We start from the raw sequence: 22092 nt of genomic DNA, 5'->3' as shown, positions 1-22092 counted from the left end.
CTTCAGACAGGCAACATCTTCCACTGCCTGAGCCTTGAACACCCCAGACCCTGCCTAGAGCCCCTCCCCAAACATCCAACCTCCATCTTGCAGTCTGGAATCTCAGCAAAGCTTTCCGACGCAGCCTGAGTTGCATCCTGAGGACAGAAGGACAGAGGCCTCCCTGAGCCACAGAACACTGCTCCCCTCCCCTCTGCTTGCTTCCCCACCTCCCTTCCCTCTTTTCCCCTCAGCTCCCCACCCAGGCTTGCCAGCAGGCAGGAAGGAAGCTGCTCATAGTGGGGAGGGCGGGGCGCTTCCAGCTCACACTGAACAACCCCGGGCTGGGCTATAAAGAGCCAGTGCCTTCCGCTCCGTCACCCGCCACCCTCCACCACCCCACAGCCCCTACACACACCCCTGGGGCCAGGGCCTTCCTCCCTCAAGGTCAGGGCATCCCACCCCAAGCCCTGCACAGCTCTCTGGTCTGAAAGGGAAGGCAGGAGTAAGGTTTGCTGCCTTCTCAGGGAGCAGGAGGAGCCGAGGGCCTGACTACTAGCCTGCAGAAGGTCTGTCACCCTCCCTGACCAGGCCGATGGGGGCTGGGAACTGGGCTGTCCTCCCCCAGTGGCAGAAAACACAGCCACTGTCAGAGACCAAGCAACTGGGTTCCCAAACAGATTCTCTCAAAAGTCCTTTCCAGCTTGAAATCTCATGAGTTAAAGTTAAAATTCTTTCCTAGCAGTGGAAACTTCAACTCTGTGCGTTTTGAAATTTGGGGGTTTTTTTGCAATGATTCTAAAATGCAATTGCTAAGAAGAACAGTCAGCCACTGAAATGCATAAGTCTTAATACCCATCAAGGGTGGCTGGCCAAAAACAAGGCAGGACACGAGGAAGGGTGGGAAAGGCCCCATCCCAGGGGTGGAAGAATCACAAACCATCAGGAAGGCCAGAGCCCTTGATGGAAGTTAGGACACATGGGCAGTGCTGGCTGCAACTCCAGGAAGAGTGACCAAAGGGGGACTCCCCTGTCGTCAAAGCCTCACCTCGACGTTCTCCAGCTGTACTTTTTCTCCCTCTTTTCCTAAAACCACTGCCATGGCTCCCTCTGCCCAGATGCACACCAGTTCAGGCCCACCCCCGCCCCCACCATCAGTGCTGCTGTGCTGAATTGTCCCTGACCTCCCTATGTCTGGAGAATGCCCCCTCTTGGCGCCATCACCCTCAGCAGCACAATCCCTTCCCTCTGCCCTCCCAGACCCGCCAGCCTCGGGCCTCCCATCTCAATGGCCCCTCTCCAACTGCCTCTAGAACAGAGCCATGGGCCCCTGGGCGGCCGCACACATTAGCAGTTGAACAAGCCAGTATTCACGAAGCACCTACTCAGTGTGGGGGACACAGGCCTGGCAGAATCCCAAATGAGCAAAACTTGACCTGTCCTTCCAGAGCACACGAATTCATTTGGAAGAGAGATCAGACACAGAGCAAGCTGCCCACGAACCACTCTGGGAGGAACCAGAGCGAGAGATGTTCCCGTGGCCTGGGGAGCATGGAGAAAGGGGTTGGGAGGAAGGCGTCACAGAAGAAACACAGTGGGGCCTTGTGGTGGTCAAACCCGCCAGGAAGCGCACTAAGAAGGAATTAGAAGCCTAAGAGATTTGTGCCCGTGAAACATAATGGGGAGGCAGGGAAAGGCTCTGGAACAGGATGCAGGTCTGACATCTGTGAAAGGAGAGAAAAAGAAAGAGGATGAGGTGGGAGAAGCCTCGGATCAGAGTGAGTTCTGAGATGGTCTCACCAGGCCAGCGGGAGCACCACAGAAAGACCGCCTGTAGACGCCCCCAGGGCAGCAGTGGTGAGCCATGTACCTGCCGGGGCTCAGGGATTGGCGCTTCGGAGGAGCGTGAGGGCTTGGGTTTTGCTGCTGGGCAGATTCTGAGGCCATCACACCTACACCTCCTGCAGCAGGTTCCCTATGGACAGGGTGCCTCCTGAGATGCCAAAGCTGGGCCGTGAGGAAGGAAAAGAAAGCTCTTTAGTCAGAAGGCAAAGGGAGAGGTGGACGGGGCAGCATTAGCAAGAGCCCAGGGGCAGGAAGACACAGGACTGGTTGGATATCTGTGAGGAAGCCTGTTTGTGTAGAACAGAGGGTGTGAGCCGCACATTTGGGAAACTGAGGGCCAGGCCAGTGTGTTGGAGTGGCTCTGACCTTGGGTTGAAGGTTTCAGGGAGAGCCAAAGCATGAGGGAAGCCCTGATTTCGAGATGAGTCTGGCAGCAGTGTGGAGCACAGATGGGAGGGGAGACCCCAAGGTTAGGAGACCACATGGAAGGGCTAGGGTCAGTGCTATCGGTGAGAGGTCATGAAGAGTTCAGCCTGTTACGCTCCTTGTCCCTGAGGAAGCCAGCCACAGCTCTCTTAATTGGAATCTGGAAAAAAGGAGTGATGTGCAGTCAGTGGTGACCGAATGGGAGCCAGAAATGGGGTCGGCCTGCTTCAGGCACAGTGGGGAAATGTGTCTGAGAGGTAGGGGCCTGGATCCCAACTCCAGCCTCACTGGAAAGGGAGGTGAGTCGGGTGGGGCCTCAGGCTCCAGGGCAGAGGCAGGCTGGGGGACAGGCCAGGAGTGAGCACAGGCTTGGACCTTCTGCCTCTCACCTGCCCCTTGCCTGCAGGAGGGCCAGCAAAGCTTTCCAGGCACCCAAGAACTCAGGCTTGTCCATGTTTACAAGGACCACTCACCCTCCTCCCTCCAGACTGGCAGACCCTACCTTCTTGGTGTGATCCCAGAGCTCAGAGCACAGCCCATTCCTTCCAGCTGGTCTGCCTGCTGCCCCCCGACACCCACACCCAGGTCCACACCAATCACATCCTCCACTGTGTTTCAGAGGAGTCCAGCCAACACAAATCTACATGTTTATTTGTCTGCCTGTCTGCCTCTCCTGGTCTCTGCCTATCCCAGTCTCTCAACTTTTGTTTCTTTCTTGCAGATTCTCTTAGCCTCTGTGGTCTCAAATCCACAGGGCTTCGACCCCTGTAGATCCAAATGCCCCAGCTCATGGCCTTTCTCCAGCCCCTCCATGTCTTAGAACTACAAACCCCAGCATGCACTACTGCTCAAGGTGCCTGGAGAGTGTCAGTGGGCACCACCTGCATGCTGGAAATTGTAGTTCCCCTCTCCCCACCCTCTTGCTAGGGCTCCAAGATCTCCCCAGTGGGCAGTGTCTGCCTCAGCCCTGGCTGCTGGGTTTATCTCTGACCTACCACCCCCAGGGAAGCATGCGTCACTGGATGACAGGGTTGGGGTGGAGGCCCTGGATGGCAGCTTCCTGCTCTTTTGTGTCCCCCACTTGAGTCACAGGGGGTGGGGGTTCCAGGAAATTGGAGCTGGGGGGGAAAGGGATACCCTAATGCCAGACCCAAGGACAAAGGGTCACTGCATTCTTGCTGGGCCTGTATCCTCAAGAATCCGAAAGGGCTCAAAGGTCCAGGAGCACCTAGATGTAGGGAGGGTGGTGAAGGAGAGTACGAGGGTGACCCTAGAGTTCCCTGGTGTCACTAAGAGTCTGGGAATCATTGCCTGCAACTGACAGAGGGCTCACCTGCTGCCTGACCCCTCAGGGCAAGGCCAGCAAGGGTGAGGTGGAAGGCCTCTCCGCTGGTCGGCACCACAGAGGGCTCTTTCTGCTGCTCGGGCTGTTCCACCCCACCATTTTCCTGGGCCCCAGGGCTCTGCCAGACACCTGGGTTCCCACTTGTCATCCCTCGTTCTCAGAACGGAACCCAGGCGTCCGGCCTCCCCCCCCCCCACCCTCTGGGCCTGCGGGCGGGGAGCCGAGAGTTTAGGGCCTCCCAGCCGGCCTTGTTCCTGTCCCATTGTGTGTGGGACAGGGGCGGGGCGAGGGCCAGCAGCGGAGAGCCCCCTCCCACTGCCCCCTCCCCTTCCTAAGGAAAAGGCTGAGGCTCGGCTGGGAGCCGCACAGCAGACGCGAGGCCCAAGACGCCAGGCCGAAGCCAACATGGGCAACCTGAAGAGCGTGGGCCAGGAGCCCGGGCCGCCCTGCGGCCTGGGGCTGGGGCTGGGCCTCGGGCTGTGTGGCAAGCAGGGCCCGGCCGCCCCAGCACCTGAGCCCAGCCGGGCACCAGCACCTGCACCCCCACCGGCGCCAGACCACAGGTGAGGGCCACGGAGGCTAGGAACAGATGGCAAGAGTATGGGTGGCAAGGCCTGAAGGCCAGGGCTCAGAAGGGCTGGAGCTGCCAGCGCAAAAGGCTGTCAGTGTGGACAGAACAAGCCGGCCAGGGAAGCTCAGACAGGAGACCAGGACAGGGCCAGCGGGCAACAGGTGAAAGCCGGGGGTGAGTGTGCCAGCTTACCAGGTGCGAGTGGCCACGGTTTGATTTCTTCTCTGCCGCCAAGAGCTGTTGGACTTCGAGCAAATTAATTAACCTCTCTGAGCCTCCATTTATATTAAAATAGGGATATAGCAGTACTCACCCCGTGGGGTTGTTGTAAGTTTCTAGTTCACGGCAAGACTTCAACAAACAGCCATGATAACAGAAGAAGAAGAAAGGAGCTGGGGAGACATAGGTACAAGGGAGTGAGAGGATGGGGGAGAGAGTTGGGCCAGGAAACGGGGTCCTCAGGGAGGTTCTAAGAAAACAGAGCAGCTAGGCTCTTTTTTTTTTTTTTAAGGGTTTTTTTTTTCCCTAACTTTTTTTTTTAGCAGGGGAGGTAATTAGGTTCATTTATTTAGATTTCAAGGAAGGTCCTGGGGATTGAACCCAGGACCTCATGCTGCATACTAAGCACGCACTCTATGACTGAGCCATACCCTACCCCCGCCACCCCCAGCTAGGCTCTTTTCTTCTGCTCCAGGCCCTTCTGCCCTCTAGCCATCAACCCCAAAACTGGCCCTGCAGCCCCAGTCCCCAGAAGGGGCCCCTGTGGGGCAAAGGTCCCTGGAGAGAAGGACACAGGCAGAGGCCAGGTTGAGTGCCAGGCCAGGCAGGGTGGCTGGGGCTGCGGGCAGCTGTGTGGGGAAGGGCTAAGGGGCCAGGGGCCCGGCCGCACAGGCGTACCCGAGGCCTGAGTCCCTCCCTTCCTCTCTGAAGCTAGGCTGGCAGCTCTGGGAGGAAGTGATAAGGCCTCCAAGGCTTCCCTTCACACGATGGCCACTGTCAGGAGGGGTGTGAGCCGGAGGGAAATCTGGGAAATCTGGACTGAGGAATCCCTGCTGGGGCTTCCTCCACTGCGAAGGAGGCTCCCTCCCTTCAAGGCAGGGTCATCTCAACTTCAGGGGGCTGGACACCCCAGGCCCAAAGGAGCAGTGGAGATGAGGACTCAGCCTGGGGCCAGGGGCTCAGGATCCCAGCACCACAGCCCCGGCAGCCCAGGGTCTGGCTGAGCATCAAGAGGCTGAACAAGGCAGGAGTGAGGCAGGCCTGGGTGTAGAAGGGGCAGCTCTGCCCATGTGGGCCCTGGCAAGATCCTTAACTTCTCTGAGCCTCAGATCTCTCATCTGTAAATGGGAGTACGCTATTGCCTACTTCCTAAGGCAGTTGTGACAACTGATGAGAGAGAAGGCAGGCAAGCAGTAAATCACTAGATTACTAGTGCTGTACATCCAAAAGCCACACTTCTCTCCCATGACCCTGCCCTGGCTCCCAACAGCCCCCCGCTTACCCGGCCTCCAGAGGCGCCCAAGTTCCCTCGTGTGAAGAACTGGGAGGTGGGAAGCATCGCCTACGACACTCTGAGTGCTCAGTCACAGCAGGTATGGCCCAGAGCACCCCCCTCCCAAGTTGGGGGTCAAGATGGTTGAGGCCCATCCCCTCCAGCACTGGCCCCTCCTCTCCAAAAGTGGAGGAGACTGGGAAGAACCAGAGGGGCAAAGGGATGCTCAGGGGACTTCTATCACTCTCAGCCTCCAGCCATTGCCCTGAGTCCTGCCCAATTCCGCCTTATTTCCAGTCTTAGCCCAGGCTCTCCGCTGACTCCTCCCGGCACCCTCCCTCCCTCCCTCGGCCCCAGGCTCTGGCCTCCAGGCCCCAGCCCCAGCCCCTTCCCCCTGATCTGGTCCTGACTTTTGTGCTCCCTGCTCTCTCGGCTGCCCCCTACTCTGACCCAGGACGGGCCCTGTACCCCCCGACGCTGCCTGGGCTCCCTCGTATTTCCACGGAAACTGCCAGGCCGGCCCTCCCAGGGCCCTCCACCCGCTGAGCAGCTGCTGAGCCAGGCCCGGGATTTCATCAACCAGTACTACAGCTCCATCAAGAGGTGAGAGCCTCCTTGGAGACCCACAGCCCACCCTTGTCCTCTGACTGGGTCCTGCTGAGACCTAGAAATGGCGTCCCTTCTCCCAGGACCACTCTCATTATTCCCCCATCCTGACTCTCGAGCAGGGCCTGAGCTCACCACCCTTTCCGCAACACTCACACAGGCCTGAGCCCGCCCCCCACGACTTCTTTCTGCTCCCTCTCCTCCCCAGGAGTGGTTCCCAGGCTCACGAGCAGCGGCTTCAGGAGGTGGAAGCTGAGGTGGCAGCCACGGGGACCTACCAGCTTCGGGAGAGCGAGCTGGTGTTCGGGGCCAAGCAGGCCTGGCGCAACGCTCCCCGCTGTGTGGGCCGGATCCAGTGGGGGAAGCTGCAGGTGTGACTGGCCAGCAAGCACCCAGGTTGGGGGCTGGGGGACATAGAAGAGGAAAAGAGAGGTGCAACAAATCCTGAGTCTTCCCTGGGGGGCCCCAAGCAGTGGGGACATTCCTGCCTGTTCCCTGAGAGACTGGTACCTCCCAGGGGAGCCCTCAGCCCAGGAGCTAACACCTGGTTGTTAAGCCCCATAGCAGTGCCTGGGTCGGGGGAGAAACACTTGGATGGATGGTTGGATGGACGGATGGACACACTGAGTAGTTGAGGACAGATGAGCAGTGATCCCTGGGGGTACTGTCAGAACAAAGGCCTCTGACTGCTTCTTCTTCGTGGGCCTCACTTGCCCAGCACAGCCTCCTCATCCCAGACACACCTCCCAGTCTCTGGTGATTGGTCCCCACACCCTCCTTCACACATGACCCACAGCGCACCCGGAGTTACTGGAACAGCCTGTGGCCAGGCACTCAGAGAAGCAAGCTGACCCGCAGGGGAACTGAATGCATGACCTTGGCATCCCTAGCTATAACTGGACACCAGAGAATCTGAATAAAGCCACATGCTCAGTAAATCCCAAAGGAGTCTCGAATCAAATCAGAACAATCCTGTCTGACACTTGCATAATCCCTTAAACTGTGCAAAGCTCTAGCTCAGCTTTGAACCCATCAGAGATTCTATATTTGATCCCGCACATGCCCTCAGGCCAACCGTTGCCACCTCTGCCCCTGTCACTAACACAAGTCTCCTACCTGAAGCAGGAAAGGGACCTCCCAGCCTCTTGCTGGGGCCTCCACCCAACTGTCAAGAAGACTTGCTTAGCATCAGAAAGTCAGGAAGTGCAGAGTCCCCGGAGGCACCTACTGCAGCCACCCTCCTCCCATCATCACTGTGCTCAAGGAGAGTCAGAAAACTGGCGAGAGTCACCTGCCTTTGCTTGAGCACCATGGGTGAAGGGGAACTTACCACCCACACCCCTAGGTGGCCTCCCGGTCATCAATTTGGCAATGACTTGGTCCCTCCTCAGTACCAGGCACCAAGTCAGCTTCTGTAGGGATGGGGAGACACTTGCCCCAGCAAGGAGACAAGGAGAAGACCATGCTATGCCAGGCTTACTGGGTGAAGGGCAGGAAGGGGTAAGTGTGGGTGCAAATGGTCAGGGAGGCCCCCCAGAGGAGAAAGAACCATGCCTGACAGCTTGTGACTCCCCCAGCCTTTGAAAGCTTCGGACAAGGTCACTACTCCCTCCCCTGCCTCCTTCCCTTCTCCTGGGGCTGATCCTCAAGACCCCCATCTCCCTCCTGTCTCCCTGCCTCGGATGGCTCAGGTGTTTGATGCCCGGGATTGCGGCTCTGCACAGGAGATGTTCACTTACATCTGCAACCACATCAAGTATGCCACTAACCGGGGCAACCTTCGGTGAGTGCCCCGCATGCTCTCGAGACCCCACCCCTCCCCCAGGCACACCCAGTGACATTGGGCTCTGACCAGCTCTCGTCCCCATGTCAGCTCGGCCATCACAGTATTCCCCCAGCGCACTCCGGGCCGTGGAGACTTCCGAATCTGGAACAGCCAGCTGGTGCGCTACGCAGGCTACAGGCAGCAGGATGGCTCCGTGCGGGGCGATCCAGCCAACGTGGAGATCACTGAGGTGGACACAGAGGCGGAGAAGGGGGAGGCCAGCCCCTGAGGGCTTGAGAAGGAGGCAAGGGGGTCCAGTCAAAGAGTGGTCAGTGCAGCAGGGAGAGGGGACCTCACTGAGATGAAGGATGTGAGATGCCAAAGAAGGGGGTTGGGCCCCCCAGACCCATCTCCGACCTCACTCCCTGCAGCTCTGTATCCAGCATGGCTGGACCCCAGGAAACGGTCGCTTTGATGTGCTGCCCCTGCTGCTCCAGGCCCCAGATGAGCCTCCAGAACTCTTTGCTCTGCCCCCCGAGCTGGTCCTTGAGGTGCCCCTGGAGCACCCAACGTGAGCACAAGAGGGACTGGGTCAGGTGGAAGAGGGGAAAAGAGGGGCTGCCCAGCGGGTGGGCAGGCAGGCAAGGCTCCACAGGGACTGATCCCACGCCCTGATGCCCCCAGGCTGGAGTGGTTTGCAACCCTGGGCCTGCGCTGGTACGCCCTCCCGGCAGTGTCCAACATGCTGCTGGAAATTGGGGGCCTGGAGTTCCCTGCGGCCCCCTTCAGCGGCTGGTACATGAGCACTGAGATCGGCACTCGGAATCTGTGCGATCCTCACCGCTACAACATCCTGGAGGTGAGGACTGGGCGCAGGTGGCAGGGGCGGGGGCCAGTGGAGGGACACACTAGGAACTGTGTGCCCCACCCCATCCAGGGCCGGAGGTTTTGACTCACAAACAAGTATACAGGATGTCAGCAACGGGGAGAATCTGAGCAAGGTCAGGTCCAGTCTGCCTCCTAAGCTAGAAGGGCAGAGGAGGGTTCTGGAACCACCAAGTTTGGGGTAAAGGGGGGCACATCCCAAAGCATGAATATATAGTTATTTTTCTGTGGATAGTTTCTCTAGCTCTATAGCTTTCATCAGACTCTCAAAGTGGGTCTTGACTTGAAAAGTGTTAAAGCCCATTTAGAGATGAGAAATGAAGGCTAGGGCTGAGGAGTGGCTGGCCCAGGGCCCCTCTCTGCTCTGTGGTGCCTTTGCCAGCTAGAACCTGAATCAACTCCAAACGAAGCGGTCAGGCCTCCTGACAGCCGCACACCCACCCTGACTCCTTGCACTCACGAGTCAGAGAGAGAGATGCTCTCTGTCACCCTCCACTGCCCCATCCCTAACAATGCCATGCACTCCTGCTCCCAGGATGTGGCCGTCTGCATGGACCTGGATACCCGGACCACCTCGTCCCTCTGGAAAGACAAGGCTGCAGTGGAAATCAACTTGGCTGTGCTGCACAGTTATCAGGTGCACAGGCTCTGACTGGCCAGAGTGTGAGGGACCGGGGCTAGAAGAGAGGGAGGCGCTTAGAAACTGGGGCAGGGGTCACAGACAGCTGGAAGGAGTTCCAGAGCCTGAGTGCCATGGGACACACCAGGCCTGCAGTTCTGGGCACGTGGCACATGATATCCTGGGCCCTGCAGTATGGGGGCCCCGCCCACCAGCTCATACTCAGTCATTCTGGTCCCCAGGGCATACTAAGTATTGCATTTTGTGGGACCCACTGGATTCTGGGAACTCTAATTCCAGGATCAAAGGCAAGCTGAGTGTTGTAATTTGAGGAAACCAGTGTTTGCTGAGTATTTCTATAAGGTCTCAAGGGTTGTGGCTATTTTGCTATGGAGGGAATACAGAAGGTGGAGATTGGAGCAGATTTGGCCTGCTGAACTTGGAGCAAGACCATGGATGCTGCAGTTAGGGGCAATATGGTGGTTTGGGGGAAGATGGTATACATCAGATTTGGGGGTGACAGAAGGGTGGGGTCTGTGGGCCGAGTCTAAGCCCATCCCTCCTTCCCTCCCTCACCCTAGCTGGCCAAAGTGACCATCGTGGATCACCACGCAGCCACGGCCTCCTTCATGAAGCACCTGGAGAATGAGCAGAAGGCGAGGGGAGGCTGCCCTGCCGACTGGGCCTGGATCGTGCCCCCTATCTCGGGCAGCCTCACACCTGTCTTCCATCAGGAGATGGTCAACTATGTCCTGTCCCCTGCCTTCCGCTACCAGGTGCCCACCCCAGTGGCTCTCGCCTACTATGTCAGCTCTAACTGAGCAGCACCCAGGGGCCTCCCACCTTCGGTTTTCTTTCCTCACCTCTCCCTCCACTCCCGCCCCCCCCATCACTTCCTTGCAGCCAGACCCCTGGAAGGGGAGTGCGACCAAGGGCGTCGGCATCACCAGAAAGAAGACCTTTAAGGAAGTGGCCAAGTAGGTGCTCTAGGAGTCCTGCCCTTCCCCCATACCCAGGGGGACCTCCCCAGCAGTGGTCTGGGCACACCACCCCTCCACACTTCCACACCAACCCACACCCACCAAGACCATGCTTGGGCCCGGCGCCTGGAATGGTCCTGGCCCTGTACGCCTGGGATTCCCTCACCCCGCCCTCACCCACAGCGCAGTGAAGATCTCTGCCTCACTCATGGGCACCGTGATGGCGAAGCGAGTGAAGGCAACAATTCTGTATGCCTCCGAGACTGGCCGGGCCCAGAGCTACGCGCAGCAGCTGGGGAGGCTTTTCCGGAAGGCTTTCGACCCCCGGGTAGGACTGAGATCAGAGGGCAGGGTCTGGAAAGCCAGGGGAGGGGGTGTCTCCCCATCTTCAGACACACCCTGGAGGTCAGGAGAGGGTCACAAATCAGGGCCCACAAGGAACCCCAGGATCCTCAGGGATTCAAGGATCAAGTCAGGGTCAGAATCTTGCCCTGCCAGGGAGGGTCAGAGTGAGAAGGACCGGGGCCCAAATTCCTAAGACATCCGTCTTCTCCTTGCCCACAGGTCCTGTGCATGGATGAGTATGATGTGGTGTCCCTGGAGCATGAGACTCTGGTGTTGGTGGTGACCAGCACATTTGGGAATGGCGATCCGCCCGAGAATGGAGAGGTGAGGCTGCCGGGAAAGGGGCTACTGGAAATGAGGGGAGACTCAAAACTTAAAGCCATACTTGAGGCCCATCCTTGTGGCTCCTACACACACACACACACACACACACACACACACACACACACACACACCTTCTTAACCGTATCCCCAGTCATTTCCATCATCAGAGCAAGTGTTTAATACGCAGAAGGCACTTCATTCCTGGAAGTGAAGTGAGAATGAGCTCAGGCTTTGACAAATGGGAAAGACTGCACTTCAAGTGAGATCTAAGCTCTGTCTTCTTAACAAAAAAAAAAAAAAAAAGCACTCAGGTGCCAACAGAGACTAGGTAACTTCACTTTCTGAGCAAATCTTTAAAGAAACAAACTAGAGTCTCACCTCTGAATACGTCATTGTTAACTATTATCTTTCCCACTTCTGTCTTAGGCTGTCCCCAGCTGCATTTCTGGGGCCCTTCTCTGTTTCTGCTTCTAGGTGATAGATGCCTTCTTAGCACTAAGCACCTCCTCAGTCCCCAGAGCAGAGTGCAGATGGAAGCCTTCTCCCCTGCCTTGCCACCCATTTCCGTCCTCATTCTGATCTGCCTTTCAAAGAAAAATAGTCACTAACTTTTTTTAGTATAAAAGGAATATTTACACCCATGTGACCCACAACCCTATCAAGATAGAGAACATTTCCATCACTTGAAAAGTCCCCTTGTCAGTTTCCCGTCGGTCTGCGTCCCAATCTCCCCACCCAAGGCAACCACCGTTCTGGCATCTATCACCCGCCCTAGAACGTCATAGATTGGGGACCACATGGTATTCTGGCCTCTTTCACTCAGCCTGCCTTGGAGGTTCATCTCGCTGTTGAATGATTCAGTGGTTCATTTCTGTCCACGAACCGCACCCATAGCATGAACATAGTTTATTTCTCCACTCCCCTGCTGACGGACACCTGGGCCGTTTCCAGCGCTTGGCTATTGTGAATAAAGCTGTTATGAACATTCTTGCACAAGGCTTTTGTGGCCTTATGTTTTCATTTCTCTTAGATAAATACCTAGGAGTGGGATTGCTGGGTCAGTGGGTAGATGTATGTTTAATTTTTTTCTAATGAGACTGCCAAACAGCCAAACAGATTGAACTGCACCTTTATGTTCTGTGCATTTCAATGTACATAAATTTCACCTCATTTTTTTTTAATGGAGCAAACCTAGGAATTTGCCCCACAGAAAATGGCATATATTCACTAACAACACAAACAAAAATATTTATAGCAGCATTGTTCATGATATACCCCCACACTGGAAAAGATTCAAATGACTCTCAACTGTAGACTGGATAACACATCATGGTCTATTCAAATGCGATGCAGCGATGAGGGTGAACAAATTACAACCACACACAACAAGACAGATGAATCTCCAATATCACGTAGAGGGAAAGAAGCCAGACACAAAAGAATCAGACCATAGGAAGCATTTTGGATCAAGTTCAGAAACAGACAAAACTAACCCGTGGTGTTTTAATCAGGGAAGTGGGTGGTCACCCCAGGGTGGGAGTGGGAGTGACTGGAGGGGGAGGGGAGGGGCCACGAAAGTGACTTCTAGGATGCTGACAATGCTTCTTGATGGAATGCTGATTAAACAGGTAGGTTCAGTTTGTGAAGATCTATAAAGCTGTGCATTTATAACATGTTTATAAAAGCAATTTATTGCTTTTCTGTATGAACATTAGACACCAACAAAATGTTCAAAAAGTAAAATTAGGGTACACGCTACTTATGGTAAGCCTGTAGACCTGCCACCTAAATGCATCTACAGTTACCACTGGGATTTTATGGCCTTGCCATGTTTAGATGTTTCCTGTGGAAAGGTTTTTGTAGCATGTAGTGCTGAGCTGTTTCTGTGGCAGCATGTGATGTGGCTCAGCCTTCTAGAAGATGTCAGTGTTACTAGCGACCAGGGCAATGGAGGGAGACTGAGCTGTTTTCCACCTATCAAACTGGCTGAGATGCTAAGGACTGGTCACACCCAGTGTTGACAGGAGTGAGGAAAGAGCACCCTCTACCCTGATGCTGGAGGACGATTTGATGACCCCATCGAGCTTTTATGTCCTCTGACTCAGCGATTCCCTTTCTAAGGACTACCCTACTGAAATACGCAAATGAGGAACCGCGTGTGTGAGTGTTTGCGCGTTGCGTGTGGATCATCCAGGCGTCCTGTCAGAGGGAAGTCTTATACATGATGGTTCCTACAAATGAGGGCATCCTATGTAGTCACTCAAAAGAATGAGGTCAGTCCTGGTGTGATGACCTTGAAGAACACCCAAGATAGGTTATTGATGAACAGCAGGGAAGTATAATATGGTCCCGCTTTTATTTTTTAAAAATAAACTATAAATATAGATATGTATGTAAGTACAATGAAATAAAGGCTATGAAGTTAAACAGCTGTCCATGGTACACATGCCTTAGGGGATCAAACTGGGGAAGGACAGAGTTTCTCTTTCATTACTTTACCCACTTCTGTAACATTTTCAGAAAGTCAATACCTTTTTTTTTGAAATTTTCAAAAGACAAAAAGGTACAAATAATAATAATAAGGACCAGCCTGGTGCAGGACAAACTCCTATACAGTTTGAAATAAACTAATTACGCCGCCAACACTCCCCTCCCCTCGCCAGAGCTTTGCAGCAGCCCTGATGGAGATGTCAGGCCCCTACAACAGCTCCCCTCGGCCGGAACAACACAAGTGAGTGGGGACAGGAGTTCTGGGGGGAGGGCATCAGGGCGGTGAGGCATTTGGAGACACAAAAGGAAAGGAGGTCTAAAGACCTCTCCCTCTGGGATGCAAGTCATTTTCCCAAAAAGCGGGAGGACAGAAGAGCAGACGCCTGGGCCCCCAGGACAGCCTTAGGATGCCTCATCCTCTTGACCTGCCCACCCTCAGTCCCCACTTCTGTCAGGGCCGACCAGTCCTGAGGTCTCCTTCAGAGAGAGGAAGGGAAGCAGGGCCTGGAGGCTCAGAGACCCTGGGACACCAGCCCTCAGCCCCAATCCCAAGCCTGCTCCAGAGAGATAGGCCAGGCCTAAAGGCAGGGTCCCGTCCATCCTGCCCAGTGCAGACCCTGAAGCCGTCCCCTGGCTGTGTCTGGGCCTGCACCTTGTCTCCAGATCCCTGTGACACCCTTGTCTTTCTCCTCTCTTGCAGGAGTTACAAAATCCGCTTCAACAGTGTCTCCTGCTCAGACCCACTGGTGTCCTCCTGGCGGCGGAAAAGAAAGGAGTCCAGCAACACAGACAGTGCAGGGGCACTGGGGACCCTCAGGTCTGGGGGCCACAGCGAGGGGAGGCATACTGAGAGGGACAAGCTGTCTGGGCACACAGGCAGGACAAGGGGGATTCCAGTGATGGCTCCCTGCACCCCAGGTTCTGTGTGTTCGGGCTGGGCTCCCGGGCGTACCCCCACTTCTGCGCCTTTGCTCGTGCGGTGGACACACGGCTGGAAGAGCTGGGTGGGGAGCGGCTCCTGCAGCTGGGCCAGGGCGACGAGCTGTGTGGCCAGGAGGAGGCCTTCCGCGGCTGGGCCCAGGCTGCCTTCCAGGTGAGCTCCCCGAGCCTGTCGCGACATCTCACTCCCACCCTCCTCCAACCCCAATGCTGACTCATGCCAACCTGGGCATCTGCCCCAGAGACCTGCAATACAGAGGACCTCACCAGTGCCCTGATTCACGTGGTTCTCTGGCCCCTTCTATTCCTCTAAAATCCACCTCCATTTTGCCACTGCACAGTCAGCCCTTCTGGCTGAGTGGAGAAGGGATCAGGAGAGAGTTAGACCAAGGCAAGGGCTGATGCTGAGGCCGACGCAGAAACTGCAGAGGCCAGACAGGTTTGGGGTGGTGTCTTGACTGGAGGGGGTCCTGGCCTAGGGGAGTACAAGGAGGCCCCGGTCCAGGGCTGTGACTTTCTAAGCCTGGGCTTCCTCCAGAGGAGCTCTTCCTGGTCTGGGGATTATGCCTGGAATTGAACAGGGCTCCTACTCCCAGTCCAGCCACCACTCCAGGGCAGCGCTGGCCTCACCAGGGTTCCGAGGCTTGAGTTCAAGAGTGATGGCAAGGAGGAAGGCATCTGAGGAGGAGGCATCCTAGGAGGTGTGCTGGGGAGAGCCGGCCAGACAGATGGAGGGTTTGTTGGGGAGGAGAAGCGGGAATGGAAAACAAGACTAAAGAATCCAGACAAAGGGAAGCGACAGGAAGCTGGGAGTGGGACAAGAGAAGGGAAAAGAACAGCGTGAACTGGGGACACCACTTCAGAGGCTCGGGGTTAACCGGAGGAGCAACCAACTAGAAGCAGGAAGGCCCTGAGCTAACCAGGGTGGTAGCAGTAGGGGTAGGAAGGAAGGGAGGGGGCCAAGGAAGGAAGGAAGAGATATAAGACTTTACACACACAAAAGAAAGATTAACAGGACTGGTGATACCGGGCAGGAGGAGAGGGAGCAACCAATCATGGGTGAGCCCTAGATTTCAAGCTGGGGACTGGCCAAGCAGTTTGCCAGAATTGCGCCTGAGCAGAGACAAATAGGAGATCCACCCTACCAGGGGTCTTGCCCCAGAAGCTCCCTCCAGCTCCTTATGTGCAGTGCAGGGCATGAGAGACCAGCCAGAGACCCCCTCGCATGGCTGCCGGAATTCTGTGTCCCACTCCAGGAGCACTTAAGGGCTTCCCATAAAGTATCTCATTTAGCCTTCACCAGACCCTGAAGAGGTATAAAGACGGGGATACGGAGGCAGGTAAGCTGCAAGTACAGGAGTAGAATGTGAACACAGCTCTGAACACGTGGACGTATTCATGGAGCCCTACTGTGTGCCAAGCACTGTGCTCCCTGGGACATGGGATTAACACTCACCAGATTAACAAGCGAGTGGATGTTGATACAGATATATGCAAAGTAAGAGCTAGCCCAGTGGCCAAGGTACGAAATGGGCTGAAGAACCAGGTGCTGGCAGCCTCAGCCTCCGTCTCAGGCCCACTCTCCCTCCGGCCCCTGGGGCTGCCCATCCTACAAGTGCCAGCCTCAGATGGTGCCTCCGCTCCAGCAGCCCCAGGAATGGAAGGGGACGACTGGGAACGCCACCCGCCCAGCTTGGTGGCCCACCAGCCCCTCTGAGCCCTCCCTGGTGGCCAGAGGTCCTCAGCCCTCATCTCCTTACCGCCCCCAGGCCTCCTGTGAGACGTTCTGCGTTGGAAAAGATGCCAAGGCCGCTGCCCAGGACATATTCAGCCCCAGACGGAGTTGGAAACGCCAGAGGTACCGACTGAGTGTCCAGGCCGAGAGCCTCCAGCTGCTGCCAGGTGCGACCGTGAATTCACCCTGACTCTGTTGGCCCTTTGGGCTCTCTGGGGTCCCCAGACTCACTCGGGGGCCAGGCCCAGGTCCCCAGCTCAGGCTCAGTCTCGTTGGCCCCCCACCCCTCAGGCCTGATCCACGTGCACAGGCGGAAGATGTTCCAAGCTACAGTCCGCTCAGTGGAAAACCTGCAAAGCAGCAAGTCCACGTGAGGAGGACCACTCCCCAACACACACCTGTCCCTGCCCCTCCTTCCCCAGACCCCGGGGCCCTCCTCCCGCATCCTGCCTTCCCTCCCCTTCATCCCCTCAGCCCTCCTGTAACTTCCTCTTCTCCCCATTCCCAGCCGGGCCACCATCCTGGTGCGCCTGGACACTGGAGGCCAGGAGGGGCTCCAGTACCAGCCAGGAGACCACATAGGCATCTGCCCGCCCAACCGGCCGGGCCTCGTGGAGGCGCTGCTGAGCCGTGTGGAGGACCCGCCGCCGCCCACCGAGCCTGTGGCAGTGGAGCAGCTGGAGAAGGGCAGCCCTGGTGAGGGGCGTGGTCTGGGGCATGACCGTGAGAGCTGCCCCCATCCCTCTGGCCCCAGGGTCCCCTCGGGTTCAGGACCTGGCAGGAGGCTGCCACCTCCTCTCACAGCTGGCTGAGCTACATCCTGCCAGGCTGGCCTTGCTGCTGGATGGTCTGCAGAGCGCAGCTCCTTTCTCAGAACCCACCACCACGCCCCACCCCAGCCATCCCCTCCCTCTGGGCTCCTCCCAAAGGCTCCCCCAGGCACCCTAGCCTGCTCTGGAGCTGCCATTGGGTCTACCTTCTGCCGCTCCAATAAGTGGAGTTAAAATAAGCTGTGTGGGGGAGAGGCAGGAACCCAGACCAACCCAATCCAGTAGGGACCGTCAAACACAGACACACACACACACACACACACACACACACACACACACACACAGAGGCTGCCCAGACAGGCTTACCACCACTGTTCAAGGGCCAGGTCTCAGATAAAACACGATGAGGTGTGGTTAGCCCACGTGGACCCCCAAGAAGCAGTCATCACTCCAGGAAATGCAGTCCAGGCTTGGCCCCTTCCTCAGAGCCCCTCCCCTTGCACCACCCCGCAGGTGGACCTCCTCCCTGCTGGGTGCGGGATCCCCGGCTGCCCCCGTGCACGCTGCGCCAGGCTCTCACCTTCTTTCTGGACATCACTTCCCCGCCCAGCCCTCAACTTCTTCGACTGCTCAGCACCCTAGCCGAAGAGCCCAGCGAACAGCAGGAGCTTGAAACCCTCAGCCAGGTTGGCCACCTCAGTGGGGAGCAGGGGCCAGTGAGGCAGGATGAGCTGGGGGAAGAGGAACCCACCTGGCTAACAAGTACTGGGGCTGTAACAGCCAGTTCTGGAGTTCCTATTCATCTCTGAATTCTCATGCCTTAAAGGGGCACAGAGAAGGTACTCGAGAAATGTTTGTTGGTCTGGACTGAGGAGGGAGAAACCCCCCAGGAGGCTCAGCTCAGGAGGGGTCAAGAAGGGAGGTCAACAGGCAGGGCTAGGAGGTTCCAAGTCCACTGCCTCTGCCCCGACCAGGACCCCCGGCGCTATGAGGAGTGGAAGTGGTTCCGCTGCCCCACGCTGTTGGAGGTGCTGGAGCAGTTTCCATCTGTGGCACTGCCTGCCCCACTGCTCCTCACCCAGCTGCCCCTGCTCCAGCCCCGGTACTACTCGGTCAGTTCAGCACCCAGCGCCAATCCAGGAGAGATCCACCTCACAGTCGCCGTGCTGGCATACAGGACACAAGGTGAGGCCAGGGAGTTCAGGGCAGGGCCAGGGTCACCCAGTGACCCTGGGATGGACCCCTCACTGGCCCTCTCCCTCCCCACCCCCCTAGATGGGCTGGGTCCCCTGCACTACGGGGTCTGCTCCACATGGCTGAGCCAACTCAAGACTGGAGACCCTGTGCCCTGCTTCATCAGAGGGTAAGTGAGCACTGTGGGGGGGGGGGGTGGAGGTGGGAGGGGCACTGAGAAGAGAGTGCCAGTCCAAGCAGGGGTGGACAGAGTGCCACATGGATGGCTGGGGACAGATGGAGGGATCTCCAGGTATGTACAGGAGCGGGGTGGAAATTTTGGTGCGGGGTCTGATTGGTAGCAGGGAGGACCCACTTAGCATATCAAGGGCGGGGCATCCAGTTAAACCACTTCAGAACTCTGTCTAAGCTTTGGGTCTTTCACTAATTTGGACCTAGGGTCCTGCCTTGAAACTGCAGCTCCCAGAAACAGGGCTGGGATTGGACTCAGCAGGCCCTGTTCCTTTTAGAAGGTGTACTGTGCCCCTCCCTGCATCCTTGGGGCTGGCCTGATGTTGGCAGGCAGGGTACCTGGGAACATGTCCCGTCCCCACTTAGCCCAGGGACAACTGGTTAGGCGATGATAGTATCACTGAGGACTCAAAGCAAGTGGAGGATCCAGGTTACCTTTCCCTTGTGCTGTGTTCAGAAGTCTTGCCCCATCCAGCGCCCAGGAGCTGAAAGTCTCAGGTGGGACTAAGAAGAGTTCCCAGGATGGCACCAGCTAGGCCCAGTGACCCAAACCCATCCAGGAAGCTAAATTACAAATAAACTGCCAATCTAGTGCACACAAACCAAATACCAATACCGGGGCTATGGCTTAAAATTAACACACCCAGTGAACCCATTATGAACCAAAAGGCTCAGTCCTTCTCCTCCCCAAACTTTCTATATCTCTTAAACATCAAAACATTCTTCAGTTCAAGTTTAAGCTATATTTCCTTTGACCCAGCCTCCAGAAACCACGGGTCCAGAGAGCTTCTGCCTGTAAGCAGTTCCTTTATTAAACACATCATGCTTACTATGAGCTGGACACAAACATTAACTCATTTTCAGTGGAAGCTCTCCTCTCCACCCTGCTGAGGTTGATAAGAATGAGGTAGCTAGTGAAGGAAAGGGGGCCTGCTAGAAAGTCTCTTTGCTAGGGCTCCCTCCTTCCGGCTGCCACCTGATCCCAGCTTGCCCTGCATCCTGGTGGGCCCTGGCACTGGCATCGCCCCCTTTCGAGGATTTTGGCAGGAGCGGCTGCATGACATTGAGAGCAAAGGTGAGGCTGGGAGCCAAGGGAATGACTGGAAGGTAGGAGGGAGTTACACAATTTAGGGGCAAAGGGACACAGGGCTGGAAAGCAGGAACCAGGTAGGAAAGAGGGCAAGGAACAGGGCTACAAAGGTGGAAAGAAGCATATCAGACCAAGGGCACAGTATTGGGGGAAGGGGCCCTAGAGGAAACGGCAGGGCACTGTTGGTCTGGCTTCCTGGTGCCGGGCACAAAGTAGGTGTTGGTGAGATTAAGGACAAAGGGAACTGGAAGTCTGGAGAAGGTGGGGCTCGGACTCAGAAGTCAGAAATGCTCCAGGTGGACTCTGGACTGTGCCAGAGGTCACCTACATGTGTCCAAGACCCAAAGAGGCTACAGGGTATTCAGGTTGGGCATAGGGTGCCCAGGGGACTGGTAAATCAAAAGAGGGCTGTGACTGAGAGGAAGGAAGACAGTGTGGGAGGATGTGGGGTTGGAGCAAGAAAGGGGCTAGACAGAGTCTCAGACTGCAGTGTCAGTGGTACAAAGGGCATGGATTCTGAGTCAGAAGCCCCAGCTGTAGCACAGTGTCACCACTGGCCATTCCACCAGTGGAAAGTCACCACCTCCTGTGACCTTCGACATTCTCTGTAAATCAGAGTCAGGCAGGGTCTCTGTGAAAGCATCCTGCACTCTCCTGGAGGCCAAACAGCCAAGAGTAGTTGTATCTGCCTGGAAGTTTGGTCTGTCAACCTGGGTGAGGGCAGCCAGTGGGAGGTATCGCTAGGGCTATGTCCCGAGGGAGGAGGGCTCTCCCAAGCCGCAGTGATGCTCGCAGGGCTGCAACCCGCCCCCATGACCTTGGTGTTCGGCTGCCGATGCTCCCAGCTCGACCATCTCTACCGTGACGAGGTGCAGGATGCCCAGCAGCGCGGGGTGTTTGGCCGCGTCCTGACCGCCTTCTCCCGGGAACCCGACAGTCCTAAGGTGCGGGACTCTGAGGACGCTGGGGTAACCCGAAGCTAGGGACAGGAAAAGAACTGACGTGCGCTCCATCGGAACATAGGGGTCCAGGGTCAGGCCGGCCCCGCCCCCTGCAGTGCTGACCCTCCGCTCACCACCACTCAGCTTCCACCTAATGGCACTCAGACACCCACCCCAGTTGGCCCCACCCGGCCCCACCCTCGAGCCAAGGCCCCTCCGGTTCTTACCCATCCAAACCCAAGCCCCGCCCCTTGTTTGGCTCTGCCTCTCTAAACCCAACCCAAGCGCACCTAGGACCCACCTGGCGCTCCAGCAATCTTTCCACACCCGGGAACTCCCTCCCCGGCACCCCGGGGGCCTGTCCTTCCCTCCCCGGCAGCCCCATCACTGTCTGCCCCTAATCCCGCCTCCCCTCAGACCTATGTGCAGGACATCTTGCGGACAGAGCTTGCTGCCGAGGTGCATCGCGTCCTCTGCCTCGAGCGGGGCCACATGTTTGTCTGCGGCGATGTCACCATGGCAACCAACGTCCTGCAGACCGTGCAGCGCATCTTGGCAACGGAGGGCGACATGGAGCTGGACGAGGCCGGCGACGTCATCGGCGTGCTGCGGGTGCGGAGGGGCGGGGCCAGATGCCCGGGGGGCGTCCAGCCGGGGGCGGGGCCATGCCGGGGCAAGGGGGCCATGCCGGGGGCGGGGCCCATTCCGCACGGAGCTTCGGCCGGGGTCCTGATCCTCCGCCCTCTTTGCCCGCAGGATCAGCAACGCTATCACGAGGACATTTTTGGGCTCACGCTGCGCACCCAGGAGGTGACAAGCCGCATACGCACCCAGAGCTTTTCCTTGCAGGAGCGGCATCTCCGGGGCGCAGTGCCCTGGGCGTTCGACCTGCCGGGACCAGACACCCCTGGCTCCTGAGAGCCCGCTTGCTTTCCACTTCAGTTCCCGGAAAGAGGGGCCATCAGTCCACGACGGCGGTGCTGCTCTCCTGTCTGCCGGACCAGGACCAGCCACCTCCCCCGCCCCCTTCCCGAGGTGCCTTCCCACGCCTGTCCAGAGACTGGCCTTATTCCCGGGAATGTCTCTATCTCTCTCTAGGCCTGTTTCCCTAACCCAGGTCTGAGTAAATCTGGAAGGCCCCTCCCAGCAGTGGTGTTCCTGAGCCTACTGTCAGCCCTTTCGTGTTGATAGGTGAATTTTAGATTCCCCTCATCTCTTTCAGGAAGGAGTATCTTATCTTGAAACCTGATCTCTAAATCATTCAAATATTTATTACTGAAGATTCACCATAAGAGACTGGACCAGAAGTTATGAGAGCTACTAAGATGTGCGACCCAGCACTGTCAATTACAGTTACAGAATGACAAGCTTTGTCTTTTAACTTCTGCAGTGAGAGGGAGGTGGAGGGAGTAATTCTTCGACTGGGAGTCCTGCCCTACACACTCCTCTCTGACCCAGCCCTCTAAAAACATGGTTTCCAGCCAATTACAGGCAATTCTGTTGTGTCGCTCCTTTGATCT

General features: G+C 56.9%; 1 protein-coding gene across 2 annotated transcripts; it reads left to right on the top strand.

Moving 5' to 3' along the window:
• The first annotated feature begins 4000 nt into the window (after window positions 1-4000).
• On the top strand, window positions 4001-22067 carry NOS3 (nitric oxide synthase 3). 2 transcript variants are annotated; one of them, XM_032483143.1, is made up of 26 exons: window positions 4001-4158; window positions 5656-5758; window positions 6113-6261; window positions 6473-6635; window positions 7956-8047; window positions 8138-8279; window positions 8461-8600; window positions 8714-8888; window positions 9450-9551; window positions 10115-10309; window positions 10437-10510; window positions 10697-10841; window positions 11078-11182; window positions 13846-13913; window positions 14373-14489; window positions 14591-14765; window positions 16381-16513; window positions 16638-16716; window positions 16855-17042; window positions 17630-17802; window positions 18091-18301; window positions 18392-18479; window positions 19495-19616; window positions 20427-20575; window positions 20990-21184; window positions 21329-22067. In XM_032483143.1, exons 1-26 carry the CDS (start codon window positions 4001-4003, stop codon window positions 21488-21490), a joined length of 3603 nt encoding a protein of 1200 aa, XP_032339034.1. In that variant the 3' UTR covers window positions 21491-22067. The 2 variants fall into 2 exon arrangements, with proteins under 2 accessions (XP_032339034.1, XP_032339035.1); XM_032483144.1 differs by lacking the exons at window positions 13846-13913; window positions 14373-14489; window positions 14591-14765; ... (8 more) ...; window positions 20990-21184; window positions 21329-22067 and adding an exon at window positions 11657-12696.
• The last annotated feature ends 25 nt before the right edge of the window (window positions 22068-22092 follow it).

The sequence above is a fragment of the Camelus ferus genome, chromosome 7 (assembly GCF_009834535.1).
Source record: "Camelus ferus isolate YT-003-E chromosome 7, BCGSAC_Cfer_1.0, whole genome shotgun sequence".
Taxonomy (NCBI): Eukaryota; Metazoa; Chordata; class Mammalia; order Artiodactyla; family Camelidae; genus Camelus; species Camelus ferus.
The sequence above is the reverse complement of the archived record's forward strand: the minus strand, read 5'-3'. Positions and strand labels throughout refer to the sequence as shown.

Coding starts and splice junctions, on each gene's coding strand:
- NOS3 (XM_032483143.1), top strand. CDS start 4,001: ATGGGCAACCTGAAGAGCGTGGGCCAGGAGCCCGGGCCGCCCTGCGGC. Junction 8,889..9,449: donor ACCGCTACAACATCCTGGAG/GTGAGGACTGGG, acceptor TCCTGCTCCCAG/GATGTGGCCGTCTGCATGGA. Junction 17,043..17,629: donor GCTGGAGAAGGGCAGCCCTG/GTGAGGGGCGTG, acceptor ACCACCCCGCAG/GTGGACCTCCTCCCTGCTGG.